The 17,067-nt window shown below is 38.8% G+C and overlaps 1 protein-coding gene across 1 annotated transcript in view; it reads right to left on the bottom strand.

Annotated features, from left to right (window-relative positions):
* The window catches only part of FAM184A (family with sequence similarity 184 member A), a 109,409-nt gene that overhangs the window by 47,483 nt on the left and 44,859 nt on the right, over window positions 1-17,067 (bottom strand). Inside the window, exons 7-9 of the mRNA XM_045294300.1 lie at window positions 4,812-4,973; window positions 1,969-2,090; window positions 1,370-1,520 (exon numbers count right to left, since the gene is read on the bottom strand). Coding sequence (XP_045150235.1) covers window positions 1,370-1,520; window positions 1,969-2,090; window positions 4,812-4,973 — 435 coding nt within the window. The remainder of the gene's footprint in view (window positions 1-1,369; window positions 1,521-1,968; window positions 2,091-4,811; window positions 4,974-17,067) is intronic.

Raw genomic sequence — 17,067 nt, forward strand, 5'->3', positions numbered from 1 at the left:
TTGGGAGCATTATAGTGCAGGGGAGGGAGCATTAAAGAACTTGAGGAAAGCTGTATGATTCATCAGTGCTACACTGCACCCTTTCTTTTATGATACGGAATGTACCTGGGAACGCATGCTTGCTCTTCTCGAATCTACCAGAATGGTATACTCAATGCTGTACCCTGTAACGCTCCCTAACCCTATAAGAACAGTAACATTAATTTTGTTTCTGCTTCTGTCCATGTTTGCTTAAGTCTCAGACAAAGGATAAATGAGTTTTTTTGCCTTAAAAGATGAACTGAAATGTTGCCTCAGGACTGCAATCAAAGAATCACTTTTAGATTCTATCAGTCCGGTTGTAACAGAATAAAGACTCTTCTAAATTATCAAGACATTATACAGTGGCTGTCATTTATTAGAACCTGCAACACAAGTAGGACTAGAAAACAGTGACTAGAAGGTAACTAGTAAGCAGTGATTAGGAAGAGCTGTTTCCTCATTCTTATTTTTATGTCTGAGTCCCAAAGCTTAACATTCATTTACAAAACTTTCCCTATTCAGTGTTACATAGAAAATCACGATGAAATACCCAGACGCCGGTCCCAAGCGTTCCTGAAAGCCAATGCATGTATGATCTGTTTATGTAATAATATGTCTCACAAAACGCCTTTCCTGTGTATTTGGAATTCTTCACGATCACAAATAGAAAGATAATAGTGGATTTCCAGCACTAAATTACAGACCTGCTGCTTGTCCAAGTGCCACCCTTGTCTATCAACTGATGACTCATGCAGGCAGTTCTATCTAATTACTGGCTTTTCTGAAGAATGGTAAGAATCCTTACATCTAGGAGAGGTGTAATGAGTGAAAATATGCAAACTCTTTAAATTGTAGCTATGGTCAATGTTCAGGCAATAAGGGGCATGGCATCAGGAGACGGACCGAGCAAAGTCACCACCCTTCATTAATGTCAATCTCTCCAAGGGGCTGAAAGAACGTTGAAGCCTAACAGGCAATAACCTGTTAAGAACAAAGGAAACCGCGCACTTTGGGTCAATGGTTTAAGGCAATCAGTTATGTTTATTTGCACAAATGGTATCGAAAATGGCCTGAAAAAGGATTTTGTGCTTCTAGAAAATAGCTCAGTTTCCTGTTTAAAATCTCTGTAGTGTTCAGTTAAAATATTAAACTGAAGTGACTATAAATTCTCCTTGGCACTTGGGACAGAATATTTAACACGATTGCTTGGCATAATGTTTCATGAGCTTATTGTCCCATTTGACTTTTTAATTTTAAGGTTTCCTAATTAAAATATAAAAAACACAGTGTTTTAAGATATATCCCCAGCCAGAAAATGAGCCTTTATAGTGTACAAACTATTAATTACCTGGTTTAAGAGATCTTCTACTTTTCTCTGCCATGAATCCCTGGCTGCATTTTTCTCTCGCTCTTTTAATTGCAAAAGTTGAGACATTGCTGATTTCTTATCCTCTTCATGTTGAAGTCTTAACTCTTCACGAAGTTTAGAACACTCTTGTCTAAAACAATCCCACATACATGGATGTAAGCATCTACTTTGTAAATGTAACTATTCTGCACAATAACTGTAGTATAGTTGTTTGCAAGTTTTCAATGTGCTTACATAATCCTCCCTAAAATTCAGCAAGAGAGAATAAGACTAGATTATTTTGTAAAGACTATAAAATAAGTTGGTAATTTACCCAAGATCATTGATTTCTCAAAGGGAGAACAGAGAGTAGAACAGACAAGTCTTCTGACTCTGCCTACTTATATAAAAAGAAATGAATCAGAAAAAAGTAAATTTGTCTTTAAGTAAAAAATAATTAATTTCTCTGAGTCTAGTCACCACAAAAATTCATTTTAAATGGTGCTGCTGTCTTTCAAATTATACTATTATCCACATAACAGAAAGCATTTTTTGCACATCTGTATTGATAAGACTACATTACAGAGAAAATAGTGCACCTAAGATTTTCGGTCCATTTTATTTCTAAGCCGTGGGCCATTTTGTCCACTCTGAGCTTCTCTTCCTCCTTCATGGCCGAAAGCGTGTCTTCATGCTGCTGCCTTTCTTGTTCCAGTTCTCCCTGAAGAAGAGAGACTTCTCAGTGAAAGCGAATTTGCAGACAGAAAGTGGAGCGGAGGCTACCAGGGACTAGGAATGGAGGCGACTAGTGCATGGGCACAGAGTTCTGGTGTGGGTGTTGAAAAAGTCCGAGAACTACCGATGATGGTTGTACAACATTAGGAAACGTGGTCAACGGCACTGAGGTGAACACCTGAAAATGACTGAAATGGAAAATTCCACGTTACATGTATTTTACCAAAGCTGGAAAATAAAACCCAAAGGGTATTTCAAGTAAGGGGAATGCCTACATTGTATCTTTTAAATTATCACTGCATAATAATTGATAACACTGTCCATGATACGTTACTCAAGATTTTCTGACAGTAAAATACATAAGCCTTTTTATGTATTGGAAATGTCTTTAACCCAAATATATTTTATTATTTACAATTAAAAAAAAATTTAAATAGTTCAAAAGCAGCATACGAAGTCAGCTTAATAAAACCTGTATCCTAGGTATCTAGTAATAATGATCAAATTATCTTAATATACTAGTATACACACACTGCTTAGATAGCTGTTATTCAAAGTAATTTTCAAAAGTATGCTATTTTTAAAATGGGTTGCTATCTACTTTGCTGGAATTATTCTACTTCCAATAAAGCTGAAGAACTATATCTCTGTGACAAAAATGAAAATAATTACCCAGAATTAAGCCTAGCATTCTTATCATGTAATATCAATCTAGAGCTCCATGTATATAGTGCTCTAATAATATGATGTGATATGATAGGCATGAAATCTCTGTAGATGAGCATAAATCAAGTGGCTCTCTGGTGCCTGGGGTTGGAGGTGACCTATTTGGACAAGAGTAGCAGCCATGAATCCATGCCAGCAGTGTAGCTGCTCTAGGAGCACAAGGCGCAAGAGGAATAGAAAATCAGATCAGTCCATCATCTGTCCTCCTATGACCACAGCCACCCTTTCTGATCACTCACCAACTAATAGTCTGGGGGGGGGGGGCGCGTTTCTATCTAAATCGATGAGAAAACAACCAGCCGATGTTAAAACTGCCTGGATGGCTACTAAGCAGTAGTACTGAAAACTAAATTCAGGCATTTAGTTAACTGTTATTTCACTGTTACTCTATTGCTAGGAAGTGTCTGATCCACCAAAGATAGCATTAAATGTAGCATAATTCGTTTATTATTAAAAATTATTTCTCTTACTGAATGCAAAGCATTTTACTAGACACTCCGTGGGGAGGGGAGGAAGGGTAAAAGAAAAGCATTTGCTCTTAAGAAGCTTACATGAATTTAATAAACTATGTACAGTCATATTTTTGTACTCAAAATGTTACTTAACATTTTCCTTATTGTCAATTATTGCTAGGACAATGTAAATATGAGGTAAGCCCTTCCAGAAAGAAAACTGACTCCATAGCCCTAACTTTCAGTGGGGCAGGGAGGCAACCCGTGGAAACTGCCCTGAAGACGGGGACTAGGTAAACAGCAAGGTGAGTGACCCAGAACATCATAGCATCCTAAAATGCGGCTTAGATTCAGCTAACACTCACTAGACAGCCTTCTAGGGCTTTTAACTTATACAGATATTTTGTGATCATAAAATATATACCCATCACCTTCCTGTTATTTTTAACCCTGAGGAAAAACACCTCTTCATACAATTCTGTCATGCAGTTCAGCTAGCTCTAGGTACGAGAGTGCTACCACTGAGGACATGCTCGATACTTTGGGCAGCACATAAGTAGAATGGACAGCAACTTGTATAAGACCAGATCTAATTCCAATCTACTCTTAAGACATAGGGCAGTCACTAAAAAGAAGTAAAACAAAACAAACAAAACAACAAAAAATGAGATTTACGTAAGATAAAATAATGTGCCTATTTTGTCATAGAATTACAGAATAAAAGTAAGCATTCAGTGAACAAAGCATATTATATCTTATATTTTACAATTTAAAAATACAAATAGTTTGATATATATACTGTCTACAAGGTACATTGACTAAAGTACTCAGACTTGCATGTTTTTGAAATGCCAGTTCTAAGCTTAGAAAATAAAATCTGAAATACTAATAAATGGCAACATTTATTGAATGCTTATTATTTTGATTTATCTCACTCAGTGATTGCAATAACTATACAAAATTATATTCTCTAGCCCTCCACCCCACATTCTGTAGGTCAGGAAATAAAGGCTTAGAAAAGCTAAATGACTTGCCCCACATTACATGCTCAGTTATGGACTCAGAATTCACACCAAAGCAACCTGACTTCAGAACCCACACTTGAAATCATGTTCCGAAGGTAAGAATCCAACTTCTCACCTTCAGTTGCTTTCCCTGCAAACTCCTTAGCTGCTATGTATTAGTTTTCCAGATTCATTTCTCCACTGGGTAATACAGTCTAAATTCTGCTCTACTTCAAAATGGAAAGGAAAGGCAGGATCTTTCTGAAATCTGTAGATCATAGCGAATTACTTAGTTGTTAAACATGAGCACCCCAACTTTTACCTACAAAGGAACATTCCTATGACTATTAAGAAGGGGCTTCAAAAGTTTCCATTAAAAAAATTCATTATCTTCTAGTTCTATTTTCCCACAACTATTTGAAACTCCTTCATGAAATGTGATGTTTATAATAAACTTTAAGCAAAGCAGTTATATATTTACTTTAATGATGTTTATATTAGAAGTAGGATTATACATATGATTACCTCAATATTTAATAAAGCATCTTTGGTCTCCTTTAGACTGCCTTTAGTCAGGTCAAGTTCATTTTGAAGCCTTTCCTGAGAGTCCTGAAGACTAACAATGAGTCCTTCTGCAGAGCCAAGACCTTGTTCACTTTGCCTTACCAAGTCCTGCAGACGGCCAACCTGCAAGTAAAGAAAGTGCTTTTAACAGAGCCCACTGTAACAGTAACAGACCAGCAAAACAGTCACATTTGCCTCCTTAGCTTTTTATTTATTCTTAGTTTTCCTTAAGGGTTTTTTTTTTCTTGATGAATTTGGAAAAAGTACTCAATCACTACAGCTGTAATCTTCTTCTTTTTTCTTTTTAAGTCTCCATGTTTATGAAGTGGTGCAGTATATCTAACAACTGAGAGGTCAGCTGTGCAAATTTACCAGCTGGTAAAAAGGAGAAATGTTTGTTTCCACAAAGACTTATAGCCAAGAAACCCATGGAGCAGCTCCACGCTGTCTTTAAGGGTCATTAAGATTCAGAACTGATTAGACAGAAAGCATTGGATTTTAAAAATTATCATGACAAACATTGAAGGACCAGGATATACCTCCACCTCCTGATCTAATACAGAGGACTCCCAGCTCTTCAGGGTGTAGCATGTGACCAAGAACCCACGGGACCAAATGAGGAAGTCCAGGTTGCGTGGGAGATGCTGATGCAGACGGTGTTCTGGGAATTGACAGAATACCAATTGTAAAGATCCAACAAATAATGCAATGCTGGAAGAACTCACTCTTCTATGCCAAGAGATTTGGAAGACAACGACTGGATAACCAATTGGAGGCAATTCTTATCTGTGCTCATTCCAAAGTGTGTTCCAACAGAATGTGGAAATTATTGAATAGTATCATTAATATTAGGTACAAGTAAAACTTTGTTGAAGAAAATACAAAAGCAGTTATAGCAGTACATCAAAAGGAAACTACCAGAAATTTAAGATAGGGTCAGACTAGATTGTAAAGGAATATTATGACTGTAATCACATGAATCTTGCCTGAAAGTAAAGACTATCAGAAAGAGGTTGATCTGTAGCATATGACCAAGAACCCATGGCATTAAAACAAAGTCCAAGTTACTGACAACGGTAAGCATTCAACTGTGTGAACTGTAACAAATTGTGGATAACAGTGTGCAGAATGGGAATTCCAGAACACTTACTTAATTGTACATAGTAGTACATAGAACTAGTACATAGACCAAAAGGAAGACTTTCGAACAAGAAGATACTGTGTGGTCTAAAATCAGGAAAGATATGTATTAGGGCTGCATTCTTACAACGCATGTCTTCAATCTGTATGCTAGCTAAGTAATCCAACAAGCTGAACTATATGAACAATAGGGCAAGCCTTAATTGCAGCCACTAACAGCCTGCAATGGGCAAGCTGAAAGCTCAGAAGGACTGACACACTTAATAATGAAAAGCAAAGACTACAGCTTTCAGTATGGCTTACACCTCAGCACAAAGGAAGCAAAAATTCTCGCAACTCGACCAATAACCAAAACCACCATAAACAGAAAATACTGACGCTGTCAAGAATTTTGTTTAATTTGGATCAACATTCACTGAAGCAGAAGCCAAAACGTCAATGATATATAGTACTGGGCAAATCTGCCCCTGAAGATTAAAGTGCCAAATATCAAGTCACTTTAAGGATTATGGTTTGCTTGGCCCAAGTCATATAATTATTTTTAATCGTCTCACTGCATGTAAAGGTTAGACAAAGAGTAAGACGACCAGAGAAGAATTGTTGCATTTGAATGACTGCTGGTGAAGAATACTGAAAATACCATGGAGTGCCAACAACAACTACAACACAAAATCTGTCTTGGAAGAAGTACAGCCAAAATGCTGCTTAGTAAGGAGGATGGCAATGCTTAGTCTCAGGATCTTTGGACATGAAATCAGGAAGGACCGGGCCCTGGAGAAGGGCCACCATGCTCGGTGAAGTAGAGGGCCAGTAAAATAGAAGACGACTCTCCAGAGATGGCACGGCCCTGGGCTGCAGCGATGGACTCGCATATGATGCCTGTGAAATGGCTCAGGATTGGGCACTGTTTTCTTGTTGTGCAGAGAGAGGGTGACGACGAGTTGGAGCTGACTTGATGGCACCTAACGGCTAATGATAAGTATCTATAAAAAGAACCAAAGCAAGTTAATAGTTATATCAGATTTAAAAGTTGGTTTTGTAAAAATAAAAAAGACATTTTAAATTACTTTAAAAAACTAAGTTCCTTGTATTCCATGTGAGTCCAGTGTTCTTATTATTTATAGGAATGATTGATTCAGGTCAGGCTGCTAAATGTATTATGTACAAAAATAAGTCATGATCTATGTGTTTTTATATAAAATTTATTTTATTAGACTTATGAATTGAATCAATATAGTCTTAAATAGTTTAAATTATTTAGGAAAATACTATGAAGTGAAAATCTCATTTTTATAAAAGAGACAAGACATGAAAATCTTACAAATATAACCATTGGAAATTGAATATCAGACCCAGATATTATAAATAATACTATAAATATAGATGTCACAAGAAAACCATGAACATTTCCAAATTTCTTTTTGACTCTCAATGCCCTCTCCAGCTACCAGGCTCCCTGTCCCGTTCCAGTCATGGAGATGCTAACATGTGTGTGTGTGTGCTGAGCCACGGGGGGAGGGAAGCATTCTATTTTTAGTGTGTTTCAAGGAATGTTGGCCTCAAAAATAAGACGGGAAATGGCCCATTATTTACTGTACCCTGATATCTTTTCGTGTCATGAAAATTAGCAGCTTCTTGAAAGTTGTGTAGATCTGATGCATTAAATCCTCTGGGCCTGACAACTCTCTAATTGAAGGGATTACTTTTATTTCTTCCATGGTTATAACTGGTTGGCTCAAGTTTTACAACCACTTTGAGTCATCTTAGCAATTAAATTTTTTTTCATACAATTATGCTTTTCGAAATTTTCCCTGACATATTTGGATGTAATATGGACTTACAATGTTTTCAGTTTCTCTGTCACTGTCTTTATGTCCCCTTTCTTGCTTATGCATATATTCTCCACCTTTTGTATTGATTTGACATGCCATAAATTAACATTATACTGTTGAATGACTGTAAGGAAAGCAACTGCAACATAGCTGGAAGACGACTGAATTTAGCAGAGAGCCCTGTTGCATGCTCCCAATCTGTCACTGGAAAAGGTTGTTCCCAATGCACACTGAGCAGAGGTAAAACTAAATGCAACACTGCCCAGTCTCGTGCTGTCCTCACACTCGAGCCACTGCTGCAGCCACTGGGTCAATCCATCGCAAAAGAGACGTTCCTCTCCTTCACTGACCCTGTGTTTTACCCAGCACCGTGTCCTTTTACAGGGAGGGCTCTTTGGTGACATGGAGACAAAGCCTTGCCATTCTCAATTCTAGTTGTACTTCTGTACATTCTGGTTGTACTTCTTCCAGTATGGATTTGTTCAGTCCATTCAAACGCACCCATTCTTCTGCATTCTTGCCGCTGCAGTGTCCAGCTTTCACAGGAGGTGACTGAAAATACCATGGCTTGGGCCAGGTACACCTTCTGCCTAGAAACCCCACCCGCGTTCTTCAACACTTGAAAGAGGCCTTCTGCAGATTGCAATATGTTGCTTGATCTGAGCTTTCATGAGTATGGATTGTGTATTCAAGTAAAATGAAATCCTTAACAACTTCATTTTTTTCTTCATTTATCATGATGTTACTTATTGGGCCAGTGTAATTATATTTACTCCAGATTACTGTAATTAAGCTAGAATTAAATTCAAGAATAAATGGGAAAAGACTCATTAGCTAGAAAGCAACATGCAAACATTAGGATCTAGTCAATAACAAGAGTAAAATCTGTCAACAGAGAAAATTTTCTCCCACAATCCAGGAAGTTTTCAAGTGGATAAGAGTTATATGTACATAGGCAATATATCAGACTTATAAACTTATAAAGAACAGCATTCTAATTACTTCAATAACAATTAAAAGGGTCTGCTGAAGAAACAAAGAATTATTGTTAAGATGACTATGTTAAGTAGAGAAAAATTTAAACTAGACAATAAAATATAAAGAGCAATAGCTAACATAACTGATTAGTTTATATTCTAAAATATAACACAAATGGATGTCTTATTTTTTTTTAATCTTCCAATTTTGTGCTTTTCTTTTTAAATCATTTTATTGTGGTCTCTTACAGTTCTTATAGCATTCCATACATCAATTTTATCAAGCATATTTGAACATATGTGCCATCATTTCTAAAGCACTCTCTACATGAGCCCTTGCTACAAACTCCTCCTCCGCTTTCCTCTCCTTCCCTCCCCCCTACGCTCGTGAATCCTTGATCAATTATATACTGTTATTATTATGCCATATCTCACACGGTCCGCTGTCTCCCCTCATGGATGTGTCTTGAAAACATCTGCTGCTCGTCCCACAAAATCAAAATCTCCTTTTGGCATGTGGAGACGAGTTCCTATCAGTCCCTGTAATCTTACAAACACCAGGATGAATAAACCCCCAGCATCATCTCATCCCACTGGTCATGGAAGTCTGTTTTCATTGCCAGGCATATGATTTAAGCTGGTCTACACACAGTAATTTCTAGATACTTAAAGAAGCTGCATAAGTAGATCATTTTCCAACTGAACACAGACCCGAGAGGGTGTATAGCTAAGGAATAAAGTCAGCACAGAGAAAGCAAATCTAAGTTCTGAGTAGAGGAGAAACTGAGCTCCAATATCACCCATTCTAACACTGAATCCAGTCACACGGGACGAGAGTAGCACAGCCCTTAGACTTTTTGGTCAGGTAAGCCGATACACGGTCTTCCTCCCAAAGTTAGCTGGAGCTGGAGTTTTTGCCATTTTCAATAGATCGACATTTAGACTACTCTTCATAACGACTAAAGAAGAGGGAACGTGTGCACACAGAGGAAATAACAGTACGTAGACGCTTCCTCCCTGGAGTATCAATTCACATTTTCTCTTTTCAATCAGTTCTCTTCACCACAGCCAAAGTGATTTTTTTTTTTAATTACACATATTGGAAAGAGTGTCTACCAAGCAAATATCCACACGTTCACCCTGAACATCATCCAACTGTTTCCTGTTGCCTTCAGGATAACATCCAAAATATGTCACAGAGCTTACAGGGCTCTCGTGGCATGACCACTGCACAGCACCTCTCCTCCCGATTAGGCAGGAAAGCAGCACTGTAAAAAGAAGTAAGCACTGAAATTAACACTGCCTCTATTGGAATCTTGGCTTTAATCAACTAACTCTGTGACTTGGGCAGGCTAAGTCTGTGTAGTAACTAGGGACAATAGTAGCTGCCACACAGGCCTATTTGGAGTATTAAAGAAGAGACTAGCCTAAAGGAAAGATTATATAAAAGAGCGAGGGGGACACACTAAGCATCAAGGAAACATTAATTACTATTGTTTTGCTCACACACTCCATGCACACTGGCAAGCCTATATTTTATAACTCTCTGCCCCTCTGGCCTTTTCTTGAGCTTGCTTCTGAAGGTAACAGCAAGCCTCTGTTACCACTTACTTTTTGACTAAATAGATACTTTACTAAGTGTGTCACAGCAAATTTCAGATATTACAAAGAATAGGATTTCCAGAATGCTTCATTGTGAACCTGGGAACTTGTATAGACCCAGAGACAGTCATTTGTACACAGTTCACGGAGATACTTAATGGTTTAAAATCAGGTAGCGTCCTTTCACCACACTTATTCAATCTGGATGCTGAGCAAACAAACCCACAATGTTGAAGACTCATCCACATCCTAGGATATACAAATGGTACAACCTTGCTTGCTAAAAAGGGATTTGAAGTACTGAATAATGAAGTTCAAAGATGATAGCCTTCAGGATGGATTATAACTCAAGGCAAAAGAAACAAAAATCCGCACCAACAGGCAACAATACGATACACGGAGAGAAGACTGAAGCTGTCAAAGATTTAATTTACTTGGATCCACAATCAACACTCATGGAAGCAACGGTCAAGAATCAAAAGATATAAAAACCTCCAATAAAAAACAATCAAAAGATAGATTGCATTGGGCAAATATGCAGCACAAGACCTCTTTAAAGGGTTAAGAAAGCCAAGATGTAACTTTGAAGACAAAGGTGCACCTGACCCAGCCATGGCATTTTCAATGGTTTCCTATGCAGATGAAAGTTGGGCAATGAATAAGGAGTGCAGGAGAACTGATACATTAGAATTGTGGTGTGGGCAGAGAATACCGACCAGACCAGGGACTGCTGAAGAACAAACAAATCTGTCCTGCGAGAAGGGCGGCCAGAATGCTCCCTAGATGCATGCATGGCAAGAGTTTGTCCTCAGGCCATGCCATTAAGAGGGGCCAGTCCCTGGAAAAAGACACAGTGCTTGGGAGAGGGTCAGCGAATACGAAGACCCTCTACGAGAAAGACTGGCACTGCAAAAATGGACTCAAACATAGGACTAACTGTGAGGATGCGCAGGACCACGTAGCGCTTCCTTCTGCTGTGCACTGCGCCACTAAGAGCCGGAACCAACGCCACTGCACCCAACAGTCACTGATCTCCTTCTTGCACCATGTGTCAGGTTTGTAATTGCTGGTGTCTGTCTGTCTCCCCGGCACAGCAGAGGCCATGTAAAACTTATTCACCATTACAATACGTAACAAAGTGCTTTGCCAAATAGCCACTCAACATTTATTGTGTGAACCAATTAAAATTTACATATGCATCACTAGCAATTAAGGACTAAAATAACTTTCACATCTCAAACTCCTAGAAGGCTCTGCATTGCCTTCCCTTTCTTGACCGTTCATTATTTTGTTTTTGTTCTGTGCCAGAGGTGTTCCACCCTACGCGCAACAGAACGAAACGCTGGGCAGTGCTCTGCCAGCCTCACAATTGTTGCGATGCCTCGGCTCATTGTTGCCACCACTGGGTCATTGCATCTCATTGAAGGCCTCCCTCTTTTTCACTTCCCCTCCTCTTTACCAAACATGATGTCCTTCTCCGGGGACTGGTCTCTCCAGACAACATGTCCAAAGTAGATGAGAGGACGTTTTGTCATCCTGTCCTCCTTTCATTGGACCCTTGCAGAGAAAGGCAACTCCTCGCACCTGGGGTGAGGGCAGCCCAGGGCAGGGGAAGGGGCGAGAACAGATGATGCCTCTGTGTGAATGAGAAAAACACTACCGTTCCTCTGGCAAGGAGACCTGGACAAAATTGCTTCTAATACCTTCTATTAGAAACAGTATTACATTTTGTCAGTAATCCTTAGTTATTTGCTTAAAGATATACACAGGAATGAACCAGCAGAGTTGAAGGGCATGCCCATCTTTAAGGATTTTGATATATGCTGCGAGATTTCTTTTCAGGAAAATCATAGCTTTATATTCCCATGAGTGATTTCTGAATGTTTATTTCTTTACCCTACACCAACTCTGCATGGCCTCAATTTTTATCACTGTTAATTTTTGTCAGAGTAGAAAAAGATTGCTTTTGTTATGATCTACTTTAGTCAATTTTTTAAAATGTGTTTATACTATTCCTACTATTTTAAAAGCATTTTTAAGGTGCTGAAGAGATTAATGCCTTGTTAGTCACATGATTTAGTAAGCACCCTAGCCCAGTTTTTCTTCTCTTTGCATTTTATCATGTGTTTTTCATACACTAAAAGTTTAGCTCTAACTAAACAAATACTGTTTTTCATCCATGATTTTTATGTCGTTTCAAAAAGCCATCTTAATCCTAAAGTATTTTCATATTTGATTTATAATCAAATTAATGAGTTCATATAATTTTTCAATTCTTAACCTTTTTGGTATAAAGTTGAAGAAGAAAATCAAAGTTGATTTTTTTCTCCTGCATACACAAGTCAACTTAAAAGAACAGTGGCTATCCAGTATTATGGAGATTAACCTTTTAACTCACATACATGTCTCCTGAAAATGGACAGGTCTTTAGGAAACTCTTGCTAGCTCAGCCGGTATCCCCTTTTCAGCTCGCAGACTCGTTTCTAAGTATTGTGTAACGCGGTCAGGCATGCCCATCCTCTTGAAAGTATCGACTTCCTTGGGCTTCTGATATCTATTGATTCTGCTCTCTTGCTTCTGATTTCTTCCAAATCTCTTTCCCTAGCTCAAGTAACTTAATATCAGTGCTACTTTTGTTACCAATGGCTTTAGTGACTGCCCAGTATCTACCTGCAAGTCTGAATTTTCTACGCAGGTCCAGCCTACAAGAAATGCAACCACAGCAGCGTCAGCATATTCTGAAAACGCCGTTGTCGATGCTCCAAAGCGCTTCTCCTCTTGTAACGGTGACTTTCTGATAATGGCATCATTTTCTGCCCAAATACCAAAGCTGCATGGCCCAGCCACTTTCTACACCCACTGTATCAAGTCCTAGAAGTCCTACTCTTGAAACTTCTTCCTCTTTGCGAGGCTCACTTCCCTACTCAGGGTTTAGATCATTTCTTGCCTGGGCTGACAGCATCTTACATAAGCCACCTGCCTCTAATCCCATAGTTTACCCTCCAGCTGCAGCAGGGTTCTTTCTCAGCAGATCATCTGATCATGTCGGGATAAAGCCCAGTCTTTGGCATGGCACTAGAGTCACTAACAACATGGGCTCAACTCCTTTCCATCCCTCACTAAGCCCAAACACATCCTATGGTCTAGTGCAGTGCTCAACCAAAAGAGACTGTGCCCGACGGGTCATTTGATAATGTCTGGAGCCTTTTTGGGTTGTCTTAACTGGTGGGGAGACATACTACTGATATCTGGTGGAAAGGATTAAGGGATGCGACTAAATAAAAATCTGACAGTGCACAGGACACGACAAGAATCATTTGGCCCCCAAATGTCAATATTGTTGAGGTTGAGAAACCAGAATGTGGTAAAAATGTACTTTTTTATGGTTCACCAGGACACTGTAACCAATCAGGGCTTAACAATGTTCATGGAAAATGGAATTAAAAGACAATGGAATATTCCCCAAAATCTTTTGAAACACCTTCATATGATTGTTATTTATGTTTTTTCTCATATGCATATTATTTTACAACATTTCTCTATCTGGTAAATTTACACTCACCTTTCAAAGAGCATCTCTCATAGCACATTTATTCATCTCCATCAAATCAATCCCTAAAGTTTTTGTAAGCGGTGTTATGGCTAAAGAATCACCCTCTCCTCGGGGCTCTATATTTCTCACTGAATCACAGACATCACTCAAGACTATCAGTATTCCCATATTTTGTGACTGTATCCCCAATATCTTGGTGATATACACTCCATAAACAGTTCCTAAATGTTTTTTTTATAAAAACAAAATTCAACTATTACCAATATAAGTATAATCCAGTTTTAATTTTTCTGGAGACCAATCTAGTAATAAACAGCACAAGTTATAAAAACAATTTCTATTCTTTCACCCAATACTTTCATTTTGGGCAACAACAGGTAGATCAAAAGGGGGGAAAATGGTTTTAAATGAACAAATGTGTTTACAGACCTCATAGCTTAATCTTTTATCTGTTGAACAAGGTTGAGCAGGAAGTCTTCAGTAATACCCTAGCTTTTCAATGGGCCAGGCCAGTGGCTGAGGTGGCCCTTGGCTAGTCACTGACCAGGACATTCAAATTTAGACCCCATCTAGCTATTATTCTGGCTATAGCTTAAGTATGAGAACACCCTCAAATAAGAAGGGGCACCATTTTTAAAATAAATGCTAGACAAAGCAACTTTTTAAGCAATCTGGCAATGATATGGTAGAATACTATATAAACATTTTATATGGCTACTAAGTAGACAATACACAGAAATGTTTATATGGAATAAACTTTTGCAAAATAAGTATACAAAACCTATGTGAGTACAAATTGCAATGAAAATATAACAGACACCCATCTACTCACTGCCTCCAAGACACCTCGTTGAATCCAACTCTCAGCAAGCCTGTGGGACAGTTGCACAGCTCCACAGGGTCCCAGGTGGTACACCGGGACAGAAACAGACTGCCTCATCCTTCTCCCCCATTAGCAGCCCAAATGCTTAACCCACCGTGCCATCAGGGGACCTTAAAATATACACATATCAAATATCACTAGGAAATCAGAAATGTTGAAAATACTCATGTTCTTAGATTGTTTTATTTTTGCAAAATTGCTTAAGTTCATAAAGAGCACCTACCAATAGCACATATCGGTTAGTGACTTGAAATGGCATATATTATACATATCCTAAGATACCTCTTCTCGGGAGAAAGATGAGGTTTTTCACGCCATAAAGAGTCTTGGAAACCCATCGAGGCAGTTCTGCCCTGTCCTATAGGGTTGCTATGAATTGGAATCTACTCAACGACAGTAAGCTTGGTTTTTTGAAGGTGACAGTTTAGAAATGGAACCACTGTTTTTATTCCATCATGCACCAGACATGCTTTTAACTGAACATTAGTATATTCACTATGGGAGGCAGAGAAATAGTTACCTTCTTATAGTGAGAAGAATTCTATGCTTATCTTCATTGACCTCACCTTTATATGATTCTCTCCTTTTAAAGTACAGGTGATTTCTGTGCTTGGGAACCACTTCCATGATTGTTAGGCTATATAACAGAAGAGATCTTGCAGATGTAAAAGGCTCCTAAGCAGTGCACTTTAAATTAATCAAAAGGGAGCTTATCTGGGAGTGAGTCTGATCTAATCAGGTGAGCCCTTAAAATAAGTCAGAGAAACTCAAAGTAGCAGAGATTTTCCTTTGAGCATTACAGCAGTAAATTGCTATGTGATGAGAGGAGGCCACGTAGAAAAAAATGTGAGAGGAGCCTATAGAAGCTGAAAACAGTTCCCAGTTTGAGAGCTAAGCCAAAAACAGGACCTCAGTTACGCAGCTGCAGGAAAATCATCTCAGCCAGCAACAGAAGAACTTGGAAGAGGATTCCTACCTCTGCATGAGACTGCATCTTCGGCCAACAGACTGAGAAGAAGATACAACGAACCCCTAGTTGAACACGTGACCCATGGAACCGATGGGAGGAAATTTTAATGTGTTTTTAAACTGCTAGGTTTGGTAGTAATTTACTATATAGCAAGAGAAAACTATACAGTTGTTTATAGGAAGTTGACTTAGTTTATAATGACAAATTTTATTTATTCAACAAATACTTCATTTACAAATATTTATTGATCTTCCATTATGTGTTAGGCATTGAGGGTGATATAACATTCTTAAAAACAAATACATAGTATAACAAAACAGAGCTATATATATACAATCTCATGTCTGTCAGAAAATATACAGCTTAAATGTTATATTTAAATATATATACACACAAGTGTATATACTGTATATACTCGAGTATAAGCCAACCTGAATATCAGCCAAGGCACCTAATTTTACCACAAAAACTGCATTAAAAATGTGCTAAACTGCCCCTCCTCCTAGAATAATTTACTTCAGAGGACACCACTAAAGTTACATGTCAGGGAGAGGGACATGTCTGATCAGAGCACACTGGAGCAAATGAAGGGGGAGGAAGACAGAGTGGAGCACATCCTGGTCCACCAGGCCTTGAGGATGATATCCCTGCTCAGAGCAGCCAATGCACAGAGAGGACCATATGGCCGGCCCCACTATGAGACACGACATCCCTGACTGAGGTGCCCCATAGTCCTACGGGGACAGCACCGGAGAAACATTGTGGGAATTGCACCCAATCTGACCTCACCATACCGAGGCAAACCACTAAAGGCATGCAACAGAACAGCAAGGGGAGCAGAGCAAGGAAGTCCCAAGGGAGTACCAAAAATAGACTTTGGGAACAGGGCGTGGCACCCAATCAGACTAGACCAGAAAAGACTCCTAAAGGCCAACAAACAGACCTTGAACTATTTACAGGCTTTTCTTTTTTTTTTTGTCACTGGTTTGTTGTTGTTATTGTTTTGCTTTTGTTGTTTTGTTTTGCTGTCTTGTTTTTGCAGGTTTCTCTAGGTAAGATAGGCTGGATAAACAATCTGGAGGAGAAAACAACAGGACCAATGGTTCCAGGGGGGACATGGGAGAGGGGAAGGTGGGGGAAAGGAAGTGGTGTTAACAAAAGCAGGGACAAGGGAACAAATGATCCAAAATCAGTGGCGAGGAGGATGCAAGAGGCCTGGTAGGGCTTGATCAAGGGTAATGTAACCGAGAGGAATTACTG

This window comes from Echinops telfairi, unplaced genomic scaffold (genome assembly GCF_000313985.2).
Source record: "Echinops telfairi isolate 266 unplaced genomic scaffold, ASM31398v2 ScPeMD7_3533;HRSCAF=4204_0, whole genome shotgun sequence".
NCBI lineage: Eukaryota > Metazoa > Chordata > Mammalia > Afrosoricida > Tenrecidae > Echinops > Echinops telfairi.